The sequence below is a fragment of the Cololabis saira genome, chromosome 13, assembly GCF_033807715.1.
Source record: "Cololabis saira isolate AMF1-May2022 chromosome 13, fColSai1.1, whole genome shotgun sequence".
NCBI classification, from domain to species: domain Eukaryota; kingdom Metazoa; phylum Chordata; class Actinopteri; order Beloniformes; family Belonidae; genus Cololabis; species Cololabis saira.
In genome coordinates, this window is record NC_084599.1 from 9,710,699 (window position 1) to 9,735,409 (window position 24,711).

The 24,711-nt window shown below is 42.0% G+C and overlaps 1 protein-coding gene across 1 annotated transcript; it reads left to right on the forward strand.

Moving 5' to 3' along the window:
- The first annotated feature begins 2,430 nt into the window (after positions 1-2,430).
- cnga3a (cyclic nucleotide gated channel subunit alpha 3a) lies at positions 2,431-22,371 on the forward strand. Its single transcript, XM_061737613.1, has 9 exons — positions 2,431-2,656; positions 3,966-4,088; positions 5,209-5,274; positions 9,915-10,088; positions 10,423-10,473; positions 11,765-11,962; positions 12,070-12,171; positions 20,320-20,426; positions 20,522-22,371. The coding sequence occupies exons 2-9, from the start codon at positions 3,988-3,990 to the stop codon at positions 21,916-21,918; spliced, it is 2,196 nt and encodes a 731-aa protein (XP_061593597.1). The 5' UTR covers positions 2,431-2,656; positions 3,966-3,987; the 3' UTR covers positions 21,919-22,371.
- Positions 22,372-24,711: the final 2,340 nt, after the last annotated feature.

Here is a 24,711-nt window from a genome sequence, read left to right on the forward strand (position 1 = left end):
AGCCCTGCACAATTTTACAGTTCTCAGGAAAAATACTAGAACCCAAGACGAATCCCCTGTATGTGAGTTATATGTATTAAGTAATGGAATAATCAATACAAATAGACACAGAGTAATTCCATAAATGTATTTAATGCAAACATTTACATTTTCCCTTGAAGCCAAGGTGTGGCGGCTGCCATACCTTGCCATACCCAATTGATGCCCCTGAGGAATGCCAAGCTGCTTGGATCGGAATTTATAGCAGCTTTAACTTTGTTTGAACAGGTACAAAATGCTGTAAGTATTTACCACACAGTGCATCATTTATTCTTTATGCCCTGCTTTTGCTCTCCACTCATATGCCGACGGCACGTTAAAGGATTCATCATCACACATGGAGGGGGCAAGGACCGAACCTATTGGATCACACCTTTTTATCACACTCTGACTGAAACTATAACAAGCTACTGTAAACCGACTCTGAGAGGAAGATCTTTAACTCCTTCACAGTCAGAGGTGTCAAGTAACGAAGTACAAATACTTCGTTACCTTACTTAAGTAGAAATTTAGGTTATCTATACTTCACTGGAGTAATTATTTTTCAGACGACTTTTTACTTTTACTCCTTACATTTTCACGCAATTATCTGTACTTTTTACTCCTTACATTTTAAAAACAGCCTCGTTACTTTATTTCATTTCAGCCTTTAAAAAAAACTATCCAGTTAAATTGCTCCGTCCGGATAGAGTGAATTTGGTTGTGGTTGTTTCAGATGTTCTTGTCCAGTTTTGTTCTTACATCCGTTCCCTCAGATTCCTGCAACTAAACTTGGATGTACATTCCAATAAAGGTTAGGATGAATGATAACATGCCTCTGAAGTTTGACTTTTTGCACCATTACAATACTTATAGGCAACTAGTCATCATATCTCCTGCTCTCTGAAACACATGTTAATGCTCAATAGTACACATATATGGTTCTTTAATATATTTGCATTACACTAAGATGCATTCATTTTCAATGGCTTTTGTCCTTAATGGCTTTTTTCCCCCTTACATTACTTTTACTTTTATACTTTAAGTAGTTTTGAAACCAGTACTTTTATACTTTTACTTGAGTAAAAAACTTGAGTTGATACTTCAACTTCTACAGGAGTATCTTTAAACTCTAGTATCTATACTTCTACCTGAGTAATGAATGTGAATACTTTTGTCACCTCTGTTCACAGTTGAGACAATTACATTAATAACAGCAACGCAATAGTGATGAACTTGGCAATATTGACACAAAAGGAAAAATGTTGTACTCCTTTAAACAAGGGGGCATTAGCGGGCTGAAATAGGTACTCAAGTCTAAGCTGGGATTAGAGTTGCAGCTTCGTATATTGCCAAGGGATTTCTCTTTAACCTTATGCCTCGGCTGCTGAGCTGGAGGGTTGGGTCAGCAGGTGCTGAGGCGGTGTGATGAGCCGTGTGATGCTCCTCTCTCTAATCACCCACATCATTTCTATATTGTTCAGGAGGTGACCCACCTACAGTTGATGTGCTCATTCACATACAGTTATATGCAGACGTATGTAAAGCTTCATGACAAAATAAACAGATGAAAGATTGCATAGTTATTTTAGTGTAAATGAAGATCTGTGACAGTGACAGTGGGAGGAGGTGCTATAGGAGGAGGAGGCATGGATGCACGGGGGGACAAAACCATGGCCTTTTCTTTATTACCTGTAAAAGATGATACAAGTTTTCTTTGTTCAAACTAGAGTCCAGTTTTTTAAATCTGCAGCCAAGTGCGTGACACCTGTTGACAGGTGTGTACAGTGTACAGTATGTCCTGCATTTAAAGTCAAACCCCGATCTTCCCCTCAGATGAACCTCTGCAACAAATCCGTCCCAACATCTGTTTGTCCCTGCGGATCGTGTTAAAGTGAAGACACAGATGGCCTCTGTGAACATCTGAGGTCTTGGCTGGATGAAAGATTAAAAACAAACCCTTCTTGATCATCACATGAGTTACTACTTAAACAACCATCTTTTAAAAGGAATAAAATCTACAATCAAGAACATGCAGCCAAAAAGGAAACCTGATTTTTGCATTAAAACTTTAGCAGATTTATCCTGGGACCCAATCTAGGGTCCCCAAGTCTTTTTCTGCAATCTGTAACTATTTTGTATCCTGTATAATTCCTTTTGCGTATAATTTCCTGTTTTTAATATCATTTATCAACGTATGGGCCAATTTGAGAAAAAACTGAAGTAGTAAAAGCGATGAAGAAGTATAAACATTATCATTATACTCCAGAAAAGATATCATGCTTCTACTAACATCACTGTCTGTCAGGTACCATTTCTCATCAGGTAGCTGTGGTTTGTCAGATGCGGTGATGCCTGGGACTCCTCCCCCTCCGTCTGATCTGGGACCGCTCACCTCAGTCTGCACTGATCTCACGCTGCAGAGCCTCCCAGTCTAATTATGGCCAGCTTTCAGCTATTTTTTTGGTGACTCCACGCCAGGACAAAGCTATTGGAGCTATCATTGGATTAAAAACAAGGAGGAAAAAAAAGAACTATAAAATTTCTGTTTGGGAAGATGGGCTCAGACTGCAGAGATCAGAGGGAAATTTTTGTTTTGATTGGCTTGCAAAACTCTGAGTGAGAAAGATTCAGAAAGGTGAGTTACCAGCTGCATTCATTCTTCTATAAATGACGTGGCAATGTTTTTTTTTTCCTATGCAATTCATTTAGAAATTCATCTTAGATATTATCAATAATCCAAAAAGGGATCAGCAATTCGAGTGTGGGGCAGGAAAACAGCCCCTTGATGAAACTTTGTAAAGAATATAATGGATGCAAGTAAACTTCTTCAGCAGTTTCCAGTAAAGATGCTGAACTGGAGTAAAAATCTCCTGCTGAAACGACGGCTCACAGCAAGCTCTGGTTTCTGGCTCCATCAGCACAGAGACGAGCAGTGTCCAGTCCTCCGTACCTCTTCATCAGCTGCTGATAATTCAGAGACAGACGTGTCACCAGGAAGTAGATATACTTCTAATATTTATCTTTTAAATGAACAGTCTGCAGGTTGATTGCCAAGTTTAACAGAATAATCATAAGACAGATATTTGCAGTTATTCACAGTTGCTAATGGCAGAAACACTGAAAACATATTTATGATGCTAAAGGAACTTTGCCCTGCATGTAGAGCACATATGCAAATGTGCACGTCAACATAGTCCAGTGTGACTGGGAGATGATGACGTAACTCATATTTATTGCACAGGCACATTGTTGGTTTCATCCTTAGTCACTGTTCAAACGCTCAGCTTCTCGGGGATTCTCTCAGTGTGATTTAATTTAGTGGAGGCTGCTTAACTCCCTGGTATTAGCGCTAATCTGCATGAGTGCACGTGTTACAACCACTGGTGCTACCCAGAGATCAGCCAATCATTATTTATTGACGGACAAAATATATCTATGACTTCAAGGGAATAATAATAATAACATTTTCAGCTCAGCGTCTTTGACACAACTGAAGAGTCTTTACTGGTCTGAATTGGTCTGAATGCAGATGAATGAGATATTCATGACATAAGACTTCATCAAATGCCTGAAATAGACGGGGTTGTTTCCCCAGACGGTCACTGCTTGTTGTACTTGCTCTTTAAGTGCCGCCCTAATGGACTTAACCTGCTACATACACCGCCGAACATAGCAGCTATAGTCTGCCTGTAAGCCATAGCTTATTTTAAAAGACAGTTAGCTGATGGTACACAGAAAGTAGCTGCTGATCTTGTTTAGTGTTTAAGGACATAAGCAGGATATATTTTTAGGTGCTATTTCAGCGAAGAGAATGAAAAGTGGCAATTGGTCAGATCAGCAACTCTTACTAGTCACTGTTGTTGTTGGGTTTTTTTTCAAGCTTGATTTCAGGTTGTGACGTTGGGTATCACAGTATGCTTCCGTGTGCTGTCTCTGCCCCGCAGGCCGAGAGCCAGGAACAGCGAGATGGCAAAAGTCTGCAGTGAAACCTCCTTTTCAGCGAGACAACACTTGTCCACAAACACGCCTGATGACGAGCTCGCCGTCATCGAGAATGGAGACAGCAGGTGTGAGCAGTACTCCAGTTTTAAAGGAAATCAGGGGGGATGGTGGATTTTATCATATGGAGACAGATAATTTGTGCTGATTACAAATAATATAATAGCAGTGACCAAAACACCTGCAGAAATACTGCAGGAATGACATAGCAGCAGTTAAATGCAGCCTTCTGTAAGCTTTAAATATCCACTGGGCTTACATCAAATACATCAAAACACAACAATAAAAAACACTTTTCTGAACTTATCAATATGACTCTGTCCTTCACAGGATAAGTAAAATGGATCACTGCAAAAACTCAAAATCTTAACAAGAATATTTGTCTTATTCTTATTCCTATATTATAGTTATAGTACTATTTCAATTAAAATTCAGTTTTTATTTATCATCATCATCATCATCATCATCATCATCATCATCATCATCATCATCATCATCATCATCATCATCATCATCATCATATTTATCATGTATTATCAATTACAATACAAGAATCCTAACATCTTCAACTCTGCTTAAGAATATTATTCTTATTTCTAGTTAAAATGTCTCATTTTAGTAAAAGAAATCTCGTTACACTTAAAACAACACTCATCACTGGAAAAAACAACAATTTTCACCTGTTTCAAGTAGATTTTCACTCAAAATAAGTAGAAAAAATCTGCCAGTGGAACAAGATTTTATTGCTTGTAATGACAAGATAAATCTTGTCCCACTGGCAGATTTTCCTACTTATTTCAAGAGAAAATTTACTTGAAACAGGTGAAACAATTGTCAAATAAGTTATTTTTCTGGTGTTATTTTTCTGGTGATGACTCTAAATGTTGAAATAGCAGTAAAACCACATTCATTGATGAAATGACATAAGGGATGGAAAGGGGGGGTGGCAGTTTTACAGGGGGGATGATTTTTACCGTTTTTATTTCAGGGGGGATGCCATCCCCCCTCATCCCCCCTCAACTCCAGTACTGGGTGTGACGGCACTCTCACTGGTGGCCGGAGGGCCTGCTCCCATCTCACTGCACTACTGTGTTTGAGCTTCAAACATTGGTTTCTTTCCCCCCCAATGGTTTCAAATAGTTTTTTTTCTTTAAATCTGTGCTCTGTTTCCCTGCTCCCATCTTTCAGGTCCCATTCCCTTTGTGAAGACGAGTCCCGCAGAAGCTCATTCACAGGTCCCGGGGCCATGGCCAGGTAAACATCTGGAGGAGTGTGTAGTCTATCAGCGGGCTGTCAGTAGAGCAGTGTTGGAGAGAGGGATGCTCTGGTTTTCCTCTGAGGGTCACGGGTGTTGCAACCAGATATGCAGACAACAGTCTCTGACCAAGAAGTCACATTTTTCATGTCAATCTTCATTTGAAATTACAAACATTACAGAAAATAGAGCTAGTAATAAACTATACTGTCATTAGACGGTAGCTAGTTGGACACCGGATGGACCAGTGTTTTTGTATTTTGGGCAGAGGTGGGTAGAGTAGCCAAAAATTGTACTCAAGTAAAAGAACTGTTACTTCAGAATAATATGACTCAAGTAGAAGTAAAAAGTAGTCATCCAAATAATTACTTGAGTAAAAGTAAAAAAGTACTTGGTAAAAAGACTACTCAAGTACTGAGTAACTGTTGAGTAACGTCTGATTTATTTTTTTAACACAACCATTCAAACAGACAAAAGTACAAAATAATCATCTTCTGGCAAATTAAATAAATACAATAAATTAAAATTAATAAAAAATAAAAAATAGCTTAAATTAAAATAATCTTAAAGTAAATTCAAGTACTTTAATAAATAATAAAATAAATAAAATAATAACAGAATAAAAAAATAAATTAAGCACAAGTAGCACAAAATTTCAAGCCTTTGTACTTTTCTTTTTTAACCAGAACTAGAACAAGCATGAACTCATAGAAACTCTGTGTGATAAAAGAAAAGTAACAAGCTCAATTTAGCCTAAAGTAGCGGAGTAAGAGTAACAGTTTCTTCTTCACAAATCTACTCAAGTAAAAGTAAAAAGTATAATGATTCAAAACTACTCCAAAAAGTACAAAATTTCCCAAAACTTACTCAAGTAAATGTAACGGAGTAAATGTAACTCGTTACTCTGGTTTTGGGCGACATTATTATTTACTGCAAGCAACTAAAATCTCTGTTATTTTGTCCCTTTCCTACTGCAAACACATCTGAAAGTGTGGGACAGTACGGGTACATTTCCAAAGTCCCCACACTTTCTTTGTTGGGGATGAGTCAGGACTGCAGGCGGGTTATCCAGTATCTTCCAACAAAAGATCTGGAGCACCGATTTGTTTGAGCAGAAAACCAGTTTGTACTGCGTGCTGCTCTACCTGAGATACTGCAGGTCCAGACAAGAAAAGGCTCTTGTCTGCACAGGGAAGTTTATTGTGGAGCTTGTACTTACAGTCCTTATTATAGAGCTTCACAAAGGTTTCCCAAAGTAAATTCCTTGCCCATCTAGTTGAACCATATGAATATGAACAACTCAAAAACAACAGTCCTTGATGCAGTGCCGTCTACTGTCCTGGCATTTGCACTAAGAACTTCCTCCAGATTTAATGATATCATGGACTGTAGAAGAAAAATCATTCATATCCTTTATATTCTAAAAAACTGCTCATGCATTGTTTTAAGCGGTTTATGGATACTGCACTTTATCAGTACAATCACTAATGTTTTTTTTCCTTTCACTTCTTACTAGTTGTAACATATGGAAGTGTACAACTTTAAAAGAAAATTAGAGCACTATCACGCTATAATGTGAAATGTTAATGCTCTAACAATACATTTTTCTCTATCTTATCACATTATTACAATATATCTTTCATGTTTGAACAATATATCATTACGTTATTACAATATACATATTTATCATGTTATGACAAAAAATTACATTATTACAATATAATATATATTATAAAAACTTGATCATATATTGTACAAACTTGAAAGGTTTTTCGTTATGACTTGATAAACATGTCTGTTGTAATAACCTGATATCATATTATTCAAACATGAAAAACAATATTGTAATAACATGATAACACAGGGCCGCCGCAAGGGGTGTGCGAACCGTGCGACCGCACGGGGCCTCGCGCTATGGGCCGTTTTTTTTTTCTTCCTTTTTTCCCTTATAAATATCAACAGTCACGTTCCATTACAGACCTAAATGTGTACTAGTCTGTGCATATCAATAAATATATGTGCAATGATGCGCGTGTCTGTTGTTCAATACAACTGCGTCAGACCAAGCGCAGACACAAGCTGCTCTGATCCAGACGGGTGGAGTTGGAACAAACTGTCACACAATGTCGAGAGAACGAGACAGATTCAGGAAATTTGCATCAGGGGATGAAAAAAGAAAAAAACTAAAGAAAATTGAAGAGTTTAATGCCTCTCTGAAAGGCTCGTTTGATAAATTTGTTACAAAAATCACCGATCCGACTGGGTCTCAAGCAGCCGTGGGGCCCCGCGTCGAGGCAAGCCCAGATGATGATGAGGCATCCAGTATTTTGCTAATTGGAGAGTTAAAATTGCGCATATAGACACACGATCCGACCCGAAAAACCCAAAAATTTCGCGCCCCCAAGGGCCCCCCCCCCGGCCATTTCGCACAGGGCCTCGCAAATCTCCTAGACGGCTCTGTGATAACATATTGTACAACCAAAATACATTGTTTATCCAATACATTTTCACATTATATCATGATAATGACTGTATTTTTCTTTCACTGAGGTGGCAGCTCTATGCTTTCGTAGTAAATACAGTACCTACATATAAAATTGTTCTTTGATTGTGTTGTGGGCCTGTAATGCTTAATTGGGTTTACATTAACAATAAAATTAAGTTTTATCTAAAAAAGACAACATGAAACATCTTGGGTTTCTTGGTATTATGAGCAAATAAACAAGAAACGCCAAAGCAAAAGAAAGGATTATAATTATTTGTCTCCAGTTTTCTGATTTGAGGTTGTAACTAAGCCTCTCTACAACATCTATCCTGCTCACTTACCATCCATCGTCTCAATCTCAGAACCACTTACCAGGTGTCGACCCCTGACTACTGCAATAGTACCAGCTTAAACATTTGTGTCTTGTTTTCCTTTCCTTCTTTGCTCTCGTGTGATCTGTCTGGAGTTCTATTTATTCCTTCACAAACCTCTGTAATCTCTGACGTGGCGCTGAAACTCATCCTTGCGTTCGTTTTCCCAGGGTCTGAAGACATGAGGTGTCTCAGGGAAAGGTGTATAAGTTGTGTTTGCATCCAGTGCTAAGTAACAAAATGGGAGCAATTAGCAAGCGTTTGAAAAACAAACATCCTTCAGTTGTTTGGCTCTGTAGTAAAACTGTACAGATTACAAATCAAGCTGTTGAAAGAACCCTGTCACTCCTTTGGCAGCAAAGAGTTGGCAAAAACAGCCCCTTTAGAAATAAGCCTTATATTCTTAAAGCTAATCAAAATGGTCTTATTCTGAGAAAACAGCATCTCTGCCAGTGAGGTGAGCAAATGACTAAAATTCTTAAAACTAGCAAAATAGTCTAATTTTCTTGAAACAAGGAGTTTTTAATTTCTTAGAAATTAGTTTTTGGGGTAAGAACGCCACCTATCCAACTTCAACATTGAATCCGGTGCAGAACTACGATTCTTTGCTGGATGTAAAAGCGAGTCCCTCTCCGTAAAATCACACGTTAAAATGTCCAACTTTAGATCAGAAATAAACATATTTACAGCCTGGTTAAAGAAAATGTTTTGCTCTCAATCGTTTCATTTCACATGCATGACAACTCTGAGGGAGATTATTTTTTGAACCACGAGGGGAATTTATTTAAAGGAATACATTTATTTAGGATATGATTGGTTAACAGCCGATGGCTAGCCGTTGTCACTTCCTCATCCGACTATTCTGCTGCTGCTCGTCTGCCGGCAGATATTTTGGATCGGCTGAGGGAGCCGTCAGCTTCCCAGGCAAAATGCTGGCACGCAGTTGGAAGGAAACAAGGTTTCCAAATCTTTAGCATTAACATCAAGCCAACCCATCCACAAAGGGGTCAGGGTCCGTAGTGAGATGATGTTTCCTACACATTTGCTTCAAAGTTAACTTGAACCGGGAGTATAATTTAATAATTTAGAGGATAGAGAAGAGGGACAACCCAACATTAACACAAGCCTTAATCTTAGATACTTTAAAAACTGTCAATCAAGTGCTGGCAAAATGGTAAAATGTGTGGATGTGTTTGCAAAGCTGTAAGAGCAGAGCTGGTAGAGTAGCCAAAAATTGTACTCAAGTAAAAGTACTGTTACTTCAGAATAATATGACTCAAGTACAAGTAAAAAGTAGTCATCCAAATAATTACTTGAGTAAAAGTAAAAAAGTACTTGGTGAAAAGACTACTCAAGTACTGAGTAACTGTTGAGTATCGTCTGATTTATTTTTTTAACACAACCATTCAAACAGACAAAAGTACAAGATAATCATCTTCAGGCAAATTCAATCAATAAAATAAATTAAAATTAATAACAAATAGCTTAAATTAAAATAATCTTAAAGTAAATTCAAGTACTTTAATAAATAATAAAATAAATAAAATAATAACAGAATACAAAAATAAATTAAGCACAAGTAGCACAAAATGTCAAGCCTTGTAGTGCAATGTGATACATACTGTAATATGCATTAATTTGTCTGATTGATACTTAAAGAACATGTTACTAAAGAGTATCATCTGAATATTTTCACTATATCTGGTATTTTCTTCCATTTCTATCTTGTTTGATGCCTGTTTGATGTCACTTTGTGCTGTGTGACCTCCCGCTGACCCTTTAGGCTGTCTGACTTCTTCCTCATGCTGCGCACCTGGAAATCTCACAGAATGAACCTCGGAGACAAGAGGCGCGACTCCTTTCTCGAGCGCTTCCAGGGTCCCAGACTCAGAGACGCTCCCGGCGGGGAGAGCGACGGCCACTCTGGCGGCAACAATGACGCGCTCCGAAAGAGAAAGTAAGAACTGTGTTGCAGTAGCTGGGGTCTCAGGGTTTGGGTTCCCACGACTGATGTGGAGTCTGCAAGTCAGGGGACTTTTAAGTGTTTAAAACAAACACCAGACAGCGTAATTTATCTTCATGACATGAGGCATCAACATGGCCTGAAAACACAGAAAGTTTACACCCAAACACAGATCGTGCGTGGTATCACTCCTGCTTTGCCAAACTCTATAGACTATAGTCATCTGATGAAGATACGAAACCTCCTCTCAATTAAAGCTTTTACATATTAGGACATAATAAAAGTATGCAAAACACATTTTCTTTTGTTTCTTTCCTTTCTTTGTCAGTAAGTGGCCTCTAGCTACTTACAACATGAACAACTGTAACAACACAGACGAGTAAGTGGACGCACCGAACACAGTAGAAATAGATTCTTTTACAAGACTTTATGTGTGTTTAGCATCGTTTGGTTAAAGTTTAGCACCAGATCCCAAATCCTTGAAACCATGTTTGTTTTTAGTTGACCCCTCCTTCCACCTTCATCTAAAACAGGGGTGTCAAATGTGCGCACCGTGGGCTGCATGCGGCCCGAGAGAGATTTTCATGCGGCCCGCGAGAAGTTTCCAACGCAAAAAAACTAAATGTTAATTTACTAAAAAGGAAGGCATAAATAATTGCCATGAATCGCAGCATATCCGATAATATATTTCTTCTACAAATCCATCGTTATTCCACAAATAGAGCAGTTTTCGACATTTTTTTAGTTTTCTAGATTGCATTTGCCGATTTTATTTCTTTGTAGACGGTCGTTTATTTTTATTAACTGACTACTATTATATATTTTCGCAGGAAAAATATCACTGCTAAAAAAGATGATAGAAGATATTTATTCTGAGAATTTCAGTTTTGAATACGAGGATAGTGACAAAGTAAAACAGTTAAAAGAGAAGTGCTGACTTTTTCGGCACACTGGCGTAAATATCCGCGCCAATTTTTAAAAATAAATACACTTAATTGTACTGGAAAAATCTCTAAATCACAAAGAAACACTCTTGGATGTAATAAGAAAGATTTAGCTTTTAATTAAATTTCCTATAAAAAAGCGAAATATAAAAAAAACATACTTGTTTCTGTTTATCTTTGTAAAATGATATTAAAAGTATCTTACAAAATTTGAAAAAAAAAACAAGAAATTTCAAGAAAAAATCCTGAAGAAATATATTTTAAATAATTAAAGTGTAAACAAAGTGCAGTGCATATTTCCTTTAAAATTAAGTAAACGGATATTGGATTAAATAACAAAAGTTAAAAAAAAGAATTAGAAAAAAAAAATTTGCACCGTTTTTGTTATTTTAAACGTGCGAGAAAAAAATTGTTCAAATCCGGCCCGCCAAGCAAAATGAATTTGACACCCCTGATCTAAAAAGTCTTGCTTTGCTTGCTCAAAGGCTTTTTGTTGCAAGATATGATGTGGGTCACATTTAGGCTCATAAAGTAAAGGCCTGTCTGGAGCTCAGGCTTTAGTGTGATGCCATCTGCTGGAAACCGTGCAACCTTCACCATACCTTCCCACAAAACCTTGAGCTCAGAGTTGTGAACCCCCCCCAGTGATGGTCCGTAGCCCCCCAACAACCCCTCAGTGATGCCCGGGTCAATATCGCTGTGAAAGGAACGTTTTATGATCCCTAGCAAAAAAGAGGACAAAAAAGATGAGATTAAGAAAGATGAGAAAAAGGAGGAGGAGAAAAAAGACGACAAGGGCGAGGACAAAAAAGAAGAGGAAAAGAAAGACGAGAAGAAAGACGAGAAAAAAGACGAGAAGAAGGATGAGAAGAAAGATGAGAAGAAAGATGATAAGAAAGACGATAAAAAGAAGGAGGAGCCTCCGTAAGTATTCCGTCAGGCTGTCTTGACTAGTTTAGTAAGTCTGGCTCTCTCACGGCTGTATGAATATAAAAGAAGTCTTCCAAGAAGGTCACTAAAGTTGTTTTCAGGAAGGAGATCTGGATCATGGATCCGGCCGCCGACCAGTACTACAAGTGGCTGACCGTCATCGCCGGACCCGTATTTTATAACCTAATAATGATCATAACAAGGTATGTTGTCGCTCTCCTTCCCGCTCTCCTGACCCGGGGCCCGATTCACCAATATGTTCTTAAGAGCGAACGATCTTAAGAAATGTCCTAAGATCTAAAATTAAGAAGTTCATAAGAAAGTTCTTAAGTGCAATTCCTCAATATTTTCTTAAGAACAGTTTTAAGAACTGTCATTTCTTACGAATGTCTTATTTTTCCTACTTAAAGGAGGTTGAGGCAGGATTGTGGCAGGATTTATGAAAAAAATTTGTATACGTTTTAAGTTTTCTAGTAATGTCAGGTGAAGCGTTCCAAACCAAAAAGAATGAGCCCTCTAGCGTATCTCTCCGTTGCCTTGAACAGGCTGTGTGCTGCAAAATGTGCTGCAAATCCGGGCCGGAATTTCCCGCGCTGGGCTGCAGATGTGACGTCACATGACGCTGCATGCGCGTTCTCCCCGTTCTCCCGTGCCGGCTTCACTGTTGGCTGCAGTACCCCCAACGGCCGTCGTGGTGAAGGGTGGCGCTAGAGAGTCTCATTTCTTAAAGGAGCCTCACGCTCCTTTAAGAACTTCTTAAAATATGTCATTGCATTGCCCGCGCCAACAAACAACATTTATACAGGTAGTTTGGGTCTTAACCGTCAGTCACTCACTAAACATGGAGAAGGAGAAAAAGAGATGCAGGAACTTTTCAAGGTTATGGTGGATGAGATTAATGTGCGAAAAAAAATACTATTGGGGAAAATTAATAATAATTAAGTACCACGCTAACTAACATGCTAACAAACAGTTAACAGGCTCTTTGTGTAATTAACTACAAAGTATATCCTCAAACTATGACCTACTAGTCTAAACTAGTTTGTCTTAAAGGTATTGTGACATCATTTTTAACATGCTTTTAACACTATTAAAAGTCTTGGCCAACATCCCTCAAATGTGTCTAAAAGAGTGTAACAAGAAAAACTTCACTCTAGTAATCTTGTGCTGCCCTTAGAGCTGTATCATTGGCAGCCAGCTAAACTCCTCTCCTCCATCAAGACTCTGAAGACAGGCTTTAGTCAACAGGTTTATTGTTGAAAGATAGGTGTGAAACAACAATGCACCATAAGGCATAGGATGTTTGCAGATCAGCTGGATACAAAGCAGACAACAGGAGCATGGATTCTTCTTCAAAGCATGGTTGTTCAATGCACCTGGCTTCCTTATTAAGAGGCTCATGGGAAGTCACATGACTTTACGATTACTGAGTAGTACAAAAACCACTAGATGGAGCCAAAAAACAGAAATAATCCAATTTGGTTGAACTAAATAATAATGAACAAAAATACTTAACTGAACACATTTACAGATCAGTACATCCCCCGCCTGGCGTGATTAAATGCCACTTACAACATGTCAACATTCCCAAAGCTACACCTCTGGTGGAAGGAGGAGGACTATCTCTGCAATGGGCCTAAGATAATGTTTAGTCCCATCTGGTCTTGTGACCTTTATCTCAACCTTTCGGATCTTCCCATCTTTCCTCGGAAAGACTTGGGTTACCATTCCGAGAGGCCATTCATTTCTTTGTGCTTGACTGTTCTTGAGGAGAACAACACTCCCCAGCTTGATGTCTGGTTGACTTGTCTGCCACTTACGACGTGCTTGTAGAGTTGGGAGGAACTGCTTTCTCCACCTGTCCCAGAAAGTGTTGGACAGGTGTTGGACCTGTCGCCACTGTTGCTTGAAGAGGTCGCAAACGCCATACTCCCCAGCAGGAGCAGGAAGAATGTCCATTTTCTGTGTAAGAAGAGCAGCTGGAGTGAGTACGAAAGGGTCATTGGGGTCCGTTGACACAGGAACAAGTGGCCTGGCATTGATGATGGCTGCTACTTCTGACATAAATGTCACAAGCACTTCGTGAGTGAGTTTCCTGTTTTTGAGTTGGAGGAACATAGAATCTAGAATTCTCCTGGCCAGACCGATCATTCGTTCCCACGATCCACCAAAGTGGGACGCGTGTGGGGGATTAAAAGTCCACCTGCAACCTTGGTCTGCCAGATATGTCTTCACGTCTGTGTCATCGATGTTTGAAGGTATCTTTAAGGCATGGCAGGCGCCAACAAAGTTGGTACCTCGGTCAGAACGTATGTGTTTTACAGGACCTCGGACAGCAAGAAAGCGCCTCAGCGCGTTGATGAAGCTGGAGGTGTCGAGATGTTCAATTACTTCGATATGAACTGCCCTTACGCTCATACAGGTGAAGATCACCGCCCACCGTTTACTTTCAGTTGAGCGTCCTCTTGTCTGACGTGACACGACGCTCCATGGGCCGAACACATCAAGCCCGACACTGGTGAATGGAGGTTCTGCTGATAGACGGTCTGGAGGAAGGTCAGACATTTTCTGGATGGTAAGAGGAGCTCGGAGCCTTCTGCAGATGACACACTGGTGGATAATACTGCTCACTTTCCTTTTGCCGCCAACTATCCAGTAGCCAGCGGAACGTACAGCCCCTTCGGTGTAGAGACGGCCTTGGTGTTGCGTCTGTTCGTGATGATGTCTAACTACCAAGGCTGCGATGTGGTGATTGCCTGGGATTATCAGGGGGTTCTTTTCCTGGTGGCTGAGATTTGACTCATGAAGTCGGCCACCAACTCTCAGAAGCCCATGGTCATCGATGAAGGGATCCAGATTCTTAAGAGGACTTCTCTTGGGAATCCTTTCATGCCCTTGAATGCACCTGATCTCGTCAGCATAGACTTCCTCTTGAACTGTTTGAATGATAACTTTCTGGGCTTGTTGAGAATCCTGGACCTTGCATTGTGGTCCACATCGATGCCAACCTTTGCACAGGTTGCTCTTTGAGGTTTTGTTGAAGAGGCGGGCAATGTGCAAAAGTGCAGTGATGGCACGTGTTAGTGACTTCCAAGAAGAAAACCTAGAAAAGCGTTGCGAACCCAAGGTCCTAGGGTCTGTATCAGTGGTCAAGGTAGACACCACAGGACGAATGTCTGGGTCTGACTGAGGATTGACGAGGTCATAGCAGTTCTCTGGCACAGTCTCTCCTTTGGATTTGCGCAGAAATCTTGGACCAGTGAACCAGTTGGTCTGCATCAGACGGCTGGCCGCGACAGATCGTGTGGCATGGTCTGCAGGGTTTTGATCTGTGGACACAAAGCTCCACTGGTCTGGATGGGAGGATCTTCTGATGCGCTGGACTCTGTTACTTACATAAACGTAAAAACGTCTGGTCTCATTGCATATGTATCCTAGGACCACCTTGCTGTCCGTGTAGAATGTTGTAGCGTCAATCTGAAGGTCTAACTCTGTTTTGATGAGGTCTGCTAACTCTACTGCCAGCACAGCCGCGCAGAGTTCCAGTCTCGGTATGGTGTGTTCCGGACGTGGAGTCAGTTTTGCCTTGGCCATGACAAAGCCTACTTGGTTGCATCCGTCACTGTCAGTAACCTTTAGATAAGCCACTGCAGCGATGGCTTTACATGAAGCATCCGCAAAGACACACAATTCTCTCTGTGCTGCTTGTGAAGATGAAAGTCTTGTGTACTGTCTAGGGATGGAAAGGTGAGACAAATCTTGCAATGACGATCTCCAAGATGTCCAAATCTCCTCCATTTCTTGGGGCAATGGAGAGTCCCAGTCACTGTTCTCTGCAGTGAGTTCTCTGAGGATAGATTTTCCTTCTATCGTCACAGGAGCAACAAAGCCTAAAGGGTCATAAAGGCTGTTGGTGGTTGACAAGACACCTCGTCGCGTGAAGGGTTTTACCTCCTCTGAGGCCTTGAAGTGGAAACTGTCCGTTTGTAGGTCCCAGATGAGGCCAAGACTCCGTTGAGCAGGTAGGCTGTTTGCGTCGAAGTCTAGGTCTTTGAAGTCTGATGAATGATCTTCGGGAGGGAAGGCCTCCATGACCTCCCTGTCGTTGGCTGCTATTTTGTGCAACCGTAGATTCGACTTGGCAAGTGTCTCTTGCGTGTTTTTTAGTAGAGTGATGGCAGCTTCGGCTGTTGGTAGGGATGTTAGAGCATCGTCTACATAGAAGTTGCGCATCACAAAGTGTCTGACGTCAGAGTCTGTACATAACTCTCTGTCCAGTACAGACTGATGCAGCCCGTATATAGCCACAGACCTTCCCCCATTCTCTGTAGGAAAAAAGCGTCTTGAATCGAAGGAGCAACCTGATTGTCTTCCTTTATCTGTCTGAACACAGTGCAGCCTATGTGGTCTGGATCACATGTGTGTTTCTCTTCAGGATCAGTAGCTAGGCAATTGGGAACCAGGATGTCGCTGTATTTCTCTTTCACTTGGAACACATTAGGGCATGGTTCAAACAAGGTAGGTCGCTGTTTTTTCTCCAATGCTGGTGTAGAATGCACTTACTGTGAGGGGTGTATGAACGTTGCCTAGACAGACGTTGCCTATGACGACCCACCCCAAGTCCAGCTTCTGTGCGTAAGGCAGATGATGTGGGCCATTGACTTGCTTGCGAACCTTGTGGACTCTGATTATGTCGCGTCCTAGCAGAAGTAGAATCGGGGCGTCTGGGTCAAGTTCTGGGATGAGGTGAGCGATCGACCTTAGATGAGCATGGTGAAGAGCAACATTAGGGGTTGGGACCTCAGCTCTATTATTTGGGATCTCATTGCATTCAATAAGGGTTGGTAAGGGAATGCTAGTCTTTCCATCCAAAGATTCTACTTTGTATCCATTGGCTCTGCGTCCGATTGTTCGCTTTACTCCAGCACATGTTTTCAAAGAGTAAGGAGCGCTTGGACTTTGATCGTTGAACATGTCGAAGAACTGTGAGCGTGCTAGGGATCTGTTACTTTGCTCATCCAGTATCGCATATACATTCACTGCTTGGGTTCTGTGGCCAGTTGGATATACTCTCACAAGACATATTTTAGAGCAGGAACGCTCAGTTTGCTCTCCGCCACAGACTTCTGTGCATTTGCTTGTGACATCAGGTGTTGGAGGGGGAGGGGTATCCCCATCCTCCCCGCCATGCTCTGGACCAGGATCCCTTCCTTTGGCCCAGGGAGCAGGGCCTGGGTGCAGAGCTGTGTGATGCCTTTCACTTTTACATTCATTGCATGCAGCCTTGAATCTACAGTTCTTTGCGATATGTGAAGATGATGCACAACACCTAAAACACACATTGTTTTCCCTCAAGAAGGCATTGCGCTCTTCAAGCGGTTTCTCTCTGAAGACGCGGAATTTCCATAGAGGGTGTGGCTTTTTATGGATGGGGCAGAGCCTTTCTCCATCATTAGGCTTCTTTGACCATTCTGCGTCTGAGCTGGTGTCAGGATAAACCTCGGTTTTCTGCACTGAGACTTCTCGTTGTCTATTTGGCTTCCACACCTTCTTCTCTGCTTTGTCTGCATAACAGGCAAAGTTGAAGCTAGGATCATTCTTTACATTATCCTGCTGGCGAACGAAGTCGACGAAGAAGCTGAATGGTGGAAAAGTAACTCTGTGTGTTCGCTTGTAAGAAGCTCCAACTGAGGCCCATTTGTCCTGCAAGTTGAACGGGAGCTTCTGTACTATAGGGTTGACCCCTCTTGATGTGTCAAGGTAAGAGAGACCCGGAAGTTCTCCGTCATCCTTTGCTGACTGGAGCTCCATTAGCAGGTCGCTGAGTTTTGTCAGCTTGTGATAATCTTTGTTTGATAGTTTTGGGAAGCTGTCGAGTCGTTTGAACAGAGCGTCTTCTATCGCCTCTGCGGAGCCGTAACGTTGCTCAAGCCTTTCCCATATCCTCTCCAAGCCTACTTCTGGACGATTCATATGTACAGCTCGGATCTGCTCTACATGCTCTGCAGACTCTTTCCCGAGCCACTTCAGGAGAAGATCCATCTCTTCACTTGGTGACAAATCTAGACCTACAGTGGCATTTTGAAAAGAGCGTTTCCAGGCTCGGTAGTTCTGTGGTTTGCCATCAAATTGAAGTAACCCTGTAGCCACAAGCTCACGACGAGCAATGTATTTGACAAAGTCTGTTGTACAAGAATCACCATGGTGTCTTGGCTGTGTGAAATTAGGTGCATGTCTAGACGGAGGATGTCTGATGCCGTGATGTGGCCTGGAGTTTTCTGCGGGAGGTGGGAGACCCCGGGCAGGCAGCGGTAAATAGCTGTAGTCATCAGCGCTTGCCTTGAGTGACCTATTAAACACAGGATCATTTCTATATGTCTGAGGATGTTCGTCATATTGAGGGTCAGGGTATTGGTCTGGATGGAATGAGCCTGCATCTGGGTCTAATTTGTAAGACGGGTTGTTGAAGATATGATCTTGATAGCCTTTTAGCAATTCTCTGTCACATGTCTCATCTTTTTGCGATAATTCTGGGCCCTGGGATTTTGCTTGCTCGATAACATACTGTGCAGTGCGTTGTAAGGTTTCCACATGAGTGGGAATTGGACCCCGTGCCTGACTCTGTTTGTTGTTATCCAAGTCCATTGCATTTTCTAAGGCTTCTGCCTCTGCAACAGCTGCAGCTGCCTCCTTTTTACACGCAAGTAAGTCCATAGATGCTTCTAGCTTTGCTTTTTCTAGCTTTAGCTCCATTTCTTTTTCAGCAAATGAAAGGCGAGCCTTTGCTGCTGCCGCCTTCGCCTTTGCTTTAGCTACAGCAGAGCTAGTATCACTTGAACAAGAGGCAACAGACCGTGTCACTCGTGAAGATTCATTATCAGCCATGGCGTTGTTGTGTGAAGAGTGCCTAATCAGATGTGATGGTCGTCCACTGGTGGCGTGTGACGATGTTGCCAGTCATCTGTTGTACAGCTGAATAGCGTTATCTCGCCTGTTTGGAGGCTGTTGTTTCACTGTGCTGCCCTTAGAGCTGTATCATTGGCAGCCAGCTAAACTCCTCTCCTCCATCAAGACTCTGAAGACAGGCTTTAGTCAACAGGTTTATTGTTGAAAGATAGGTGTGAAACAACAATGCACCATAAGGCATAGGATGTTTGCAGATCAGCTGGATACAAAGCAGACAACAGGAGCATGGATTCTTCTTCAAAGCATGGTTGTTCAATGCACCTGGCTTCCTTATTAAGAGGCTCATGGGAAGTCACATGGGAAGTCACATGACTTTACGATTACTGAGTAGTACAAAAACCACTAGATGGAGCCAAAAAACAGAAATAATCCAATTTGGTTGAACTAAATAATAATGAACAAAAATACTTAACTGAACACATTTACAGATCAGTACAAATCTTTTCCTGGCTTTTTATTACAGTGTTTTTTTGCACCGTGAAAAACGCTTCCTTTCCCCCCTTTCCTGTCAATCATTGCTCCGCTCCTCCTCCAAACCTCCTCCAACCCAGCCATACGCTAACAGCGGCGTCGGAGAGTTAAGCCGGGAGAGACAGGCGAAGCATGCACGGAAAAGCAGGAGGGCGAACCACAGCAAACAATCATAAAAATAAAGGCATGCAAGCAGCAGTGTCCCCTTATCTTAAGTCCAGTCAGTGGCCGCGGGTCTTCTTAGCAGTTTTCCTCCGCTGATGAGAACAAAAGAAGCTCTAAACAGCTCCGTGTTAAGCCTGATTTATGGTTCCGCGTTAAATCGACGCAGAGCCTACGCCGTGGGTTCAGCGTCGGTGTAACGCGGAACCATAAATCAGCCTTTATGGTGCGCTGGAGAGGAGCGGAGGCAGGGAGCTGGGTGGAGGGGGCGGTGATTTAGCGGCCCTTTACGTAACGGCCCGCCACCAAACCACATGCGCCGTTTTTGCATAGTTATGCGGAAAATCCCAGAAAGCACACAATACACTGAATGTTAAAAGTTTGTTGTTTTTTGGGTGTAATTGATGTCAAGACACCCAACAAAACACAAAAAATCAAGAAAAATGTGTTTTTCATGTCACAATCCCTTTAAAGTTAAGAAAAAAGTCAAGAACAAATTTGAGAACTTTTATTTCAAGAATACCATTTATTCTTAAGTTTTTTCTTAAGAAGAAACTTTAGAAGAAAGTTGAGAAAATACTTTAGAACTTTTTGGGAGAATGTGACTTCTCTTTTTTCTTCTTAAGACTGAACTTAAGAAAAAAATGACACTTAAGAAGATTTTTTTTCTTAAGAATGTTTTGTGAATCCGGCCCCCGGTCTTTACTCAGTCGGGGCGGCGACAGATGAGTTTTCTTCTTCTTGCATCGCAGAGCCAGTTTTAATGACCTCCAGGAGACGTACACACATCTGTGGCTGGTGCTGGACTACACCTGCGACTTCATTTACTACGCAGACACATTCGTACGATCGAGAACTGGTGAGATCCTTGTGAATGAATTTCTCTCTGTATGACTTGTGTCTCCGTTTGAGCTTCTTATTTGTGTTTTCTGGTCTACAAACGTTGTCCCTCAGGTTACCTGGAGCAGGGCCTGCTGGTGAAAGACTCCAAGAAACTAAGAGAAAAGTACAGAACCACCCCCCAGTTCAAGTATGATATGATTTCAATGATACCAACCGATCTGCTGTTTCTGCACTTCGGATATAACAACCCGGAGTTCCGACTGAACCGTCTTTGCAAGATCCAGAGGCTCTTCGAGTTCTTTGAGCGGACTGAGACCAGAACCAGCTTCCCCAACATGTTTCGCATCAGTAATCTCGTACTTTACATCCTCATTATCATCCACTGGAATGCTTGTGGGTTCTTCGCGATCTCAAAGACCATCGGGTTTGGTTCGGACACTTGGGTGTACCCCAACATCAGCCACCCTGAGCACGGCCGCTTGGCCAGAAAGTACATCTACTCGCTGTACTGGTCCACCCTGACGCTCACCACCATCGGAGAGACGCCGCCGCCCGTCAGGGACATCGAATTCGTGTTCGTCATCGCCGATTTTCTCACCGGCGTGTTGATTTTTGCCAGTATCGTCGGTAACGTGGGCGCCATGATCTCCAACATGAACGCCTCTCGCGCCGAGTTCCAGGCCAAGATCGACTCCATAAAGCAGTACATGCAGTTTCGAAAGGTCACCAAAGACCTGGAGGCCAGGGTCATCAAGTGGTTCGACTACCTGTGGACGGAGAAGAAAACCTGCGACGAGAAGGAAGTGTTGAAAAACCTCCCTGACAAGCTCAAGGCTGAAATAGCCATCAATGTCCATTTGGATACGCTGAAAAAAGTGCGAATTTTCCAGGACTGCGAAGCCGGTCTGCTGATTGAGCTGGTGCTCAAACTGGAGCCACAAGTGTTCAGTCCAGGGGATTACATCTGTAAGAAGGGGGATATCGGCCGGGAGATGTACATCATCAAAGAGGGGAAGCTGGCGGTGGTGGCGGACGATGGGGTCACCCAGTTTGTGGTTCTCAGTGACGGAGCGTACTTCGGGGAAATCAGTATCCTGGGAATCAAGGGCAGCAAAGCGGGAAACCGACGAACGGCCAACATCCGGAGTGTGGGTTACTCCGATCTCTTCGCCTTGTCCAAAGACGACTTGATGGAGGCCCTCACCGAGTACCCGGACGCCAAGAAGGCCTTGGAGGAGAAGGGCAAAGCCATCCTAATGAAGGACAACCTGATAGACGAAGCGGTGGCCAACGCCGGCGCCGACCCCAAGGACCTGGAGGAGAAGATCACCAAACTGCAGGGCAACCTGGAGTCCATGCAGGTCAAGTTCGCCCAGCTGATGGCGGAGTTCACGTCCAACCAGACGAGGATGAAGCAGAGGGTCACCCAGATGGAGGACAAGGTGAAATCCATGAAGCCGGAGGACCTTGCCGAGGTGGTGGCCGACAAAGACAAAAAGGTTCAGTAAGAAAACACTAAAGAGAACTCTGAAAAAGGACATTACTTTTATTTCATGTAAGATGCCCACCTTTCTAACTATTTATACAACATGTTTATTATTACCATAACGTGTCAAACTGTGTACAATGTATGCACCAAATATGTCTTGTGTATTGACGACTGACAGCCAATTAAATCTGGACATAAAACAGGTCGCGAATCTGGAGCAGCGGAGACTCACGTATGCCATAAGAAATTGGCTTTTTATAACCTTAGAATAACATTTCCTCTTCTTTTTTTCACTCAGTAGCTGGAATATCTGAGACATAATATATATATTGGTCTGTAAAGTATAAAGTACATTTCATACACTTTATTTAGTGTATAAAAAAGTACAAAATAACCTGTTTCTGTTACTGTCAGCATACATTAAGAGTTGTAAATCTTGCATGTGAATAAACATTAAAATATTCATATAAAACAGACTGTGTGCGTGTCTGTATGCTGGGTGACGATCGTAACTAATGATTTGCAAACCCTTTTAAAACCTTTATTCGATTGAGTACGCTACAAAGACCGGCTATCTAATGTTCAAACCGATAAACTTTTGCTTTTAATAACAAATATTCACTCATTTTGAAGTTGATGCCTGCAACACATCCCAAAGAAGGTGAAACAGGGCAAGAAAAGACCAGGAACGTTGAGGAAAAGTCCAAAACAACGCTTTTCTGGAACAATCCACAGGTGAGACTGGAAAATGGAAACGGGTGATGGTCACAGTTATTCCCCAAAGCCTTGGACTTCATCATCCACAGTCCGTAAAGTCATCAGGTTTAACATAATCTTTCTGAACGTAAGTGGTGAGGTAGAAAACCAACGCTGAATGCCTGCGACCTTTGACCTCTTGGGCAGCCAGTCCTAACGTAAAGTAATCATATAAAGACAGTGACTCTACTACATGCTGGGCTTTCCCTGACCTACATTCCTGATGTTTCTGGCCTGCTGACAGCGATGCAGCAGCGGTTTTGGCCTCCCAGCATGCACCAGTCTGGTCTGAGACCCTTCTCTCTGAGCCTCTGTCGGCATCCTGCCTTCATCCAGCTGTGAGACACTGTACAGTTCAGATGAGCCTTTTCTTTACCAGAGATGTCCAGAAATGCTCCTGTGGTCAGAAATAATATTTCCATGGTGACAAGTTTAGGATATCTCTCCTATTGGATGCGCCGAGATGTCGTCACAGCGCGGCATGGTGAAATTAAAAAATGTTCAATTCGGGCAGGGAGGCGTGGGGCAACGGCGAGGCAGGCGCGGCGTGAAGCTCAGCGGCAGAGCGGTCCGCTCTTGCGCCGCAGTAGCACATACATGTGAATGGGAAAGTCGGCGGGCGCCGCCGCTTTGCGCCCTCTATGTGAAAGGGGCTTAGAGGGCGCAAACAGTACTCGAGTTGTAAAAAAAAATCAGGGGGGATGGTGGATTTTATCATATGGGGACAGATAATTTGTGATGTTTACAAATAATATAATATATTACAAATAATAGCAGTGACCAAAACACCTGCAGAAATACTGCAGGAATGACATAGCAGCAGTTAAATGCAGCCTTCTGTAAGCTTTAAATATCCACTGGGCTTACATCAAATACATCAAAACACAACAATAAAAAACACTTTTCTGAACTTATCAATATGACTCTGTCCTTCACAGGATAAGTAAAATGGATCACTGCAAAAACTCACAATCTTAACAAGAATATTTGTCTTATTTATAGTTAAAATGTCTCATTTTAGTAAAAAAAATCTCATTATAATTAAAACAAGACTCATCACTGGAAAAAACAATTTTCACCTGTTTCAAGTAGATTTTCACTTAAAATAAGTAGAAAAATCTGCCAGTGGAACAAGATTTTTTTGCTTGTAATGAGAAGATAAATCTTGTCCCACTGGCAGATCTACTTATTTCAAGTGAAAATTTACTTGAAACAGGTGAACACGGTCAAATAAGTTATTTTTCTGGTGATGACTCTAAATGTTGAAATAGCAGTAAAACCACATTCATTGATGAAATGACATAAGGGATGGAAAGGAGGGATGATAGTTTTACAGGGGGGATGATTTTGACCGTTTTTATTTCAGGATGGATGCCATCCCCCTCATCCTCCCTCAACTCCAGTACTGGGCGCAAAGCTCGGCGGCGCGCGTTGCGCCGCGCCTGCCTGCCCGAATTGAAAAATTTTTTATTTCACTGTGCCACGCTGTGACGACATCTCGGCACATCCAATAGGAGAGAAGGTGGTGGAGGGTGAAAAAAAACGTGTGGGTTGTAGATCAGAGACTATCAAGATGGAGGAAAAAATAATTTTGGCTGAACTGTTTGATGGACAGTTCGCCCAGGGCGCAAAAGTAGCCAGGACCGTCTCCGCTCCTTCCCATCTATACTCCCGGATTCCCTCCTAGAAATATTATTAGTAGTATCCTCTATACTTATTATGGATTATCTGAAATTAAAACACAAAAAGGAAGAACTGGATGTTGAGGCATCAGGCGTACGATGGCGGCCGCTTTCAAAAACCCACTCATCTTCAGTTCATCTACGACATACCGTCCCCCAGGTTAAAGTTGTTCACAGATGCTCCTCTGGCCGTAATTACACCTGATATTGACCAAATACGGGACTGGTACCAGACAGATCCAGATACACCGCCACAAGCACTATGTCTTGGAGCCCGTTAATTGCTATTTTTGGAGTTGCACCCCACCCCACTTTGTACATATTATCTATGTTTGATTTATTATGTACGTATTATCCAAAACAGAAAGACCTAT

What these genes read in the sequence shown, in the direction of transcription:
- cnga3a (XM_061737613.1), top strand. Translation starts at nt 3,988, where the DNA reads ATGGCAAAAGTCTGCAGTGAAACCTCCTTTTCAGCGAGACAACACTTG. An exon ending in ATCGAGAATGGAGACAGCAG is followed by an intron (nt 4,089 to 5,208) that starts GTGTGAGCAGTA and finishes CCCATCTTTCAG; the next exon opens with GTCCCATTCCCTTTGTGAAG. An exon ending in AAAAAGAAGGAGGAGCCTCC is followed by an intron (nt 11,963 to 12,069) that starts GTAAGTATTCCG and finishes AGTTGTTTTCAG; the next exon opens with GAAGGAGATCTGGATCATGG.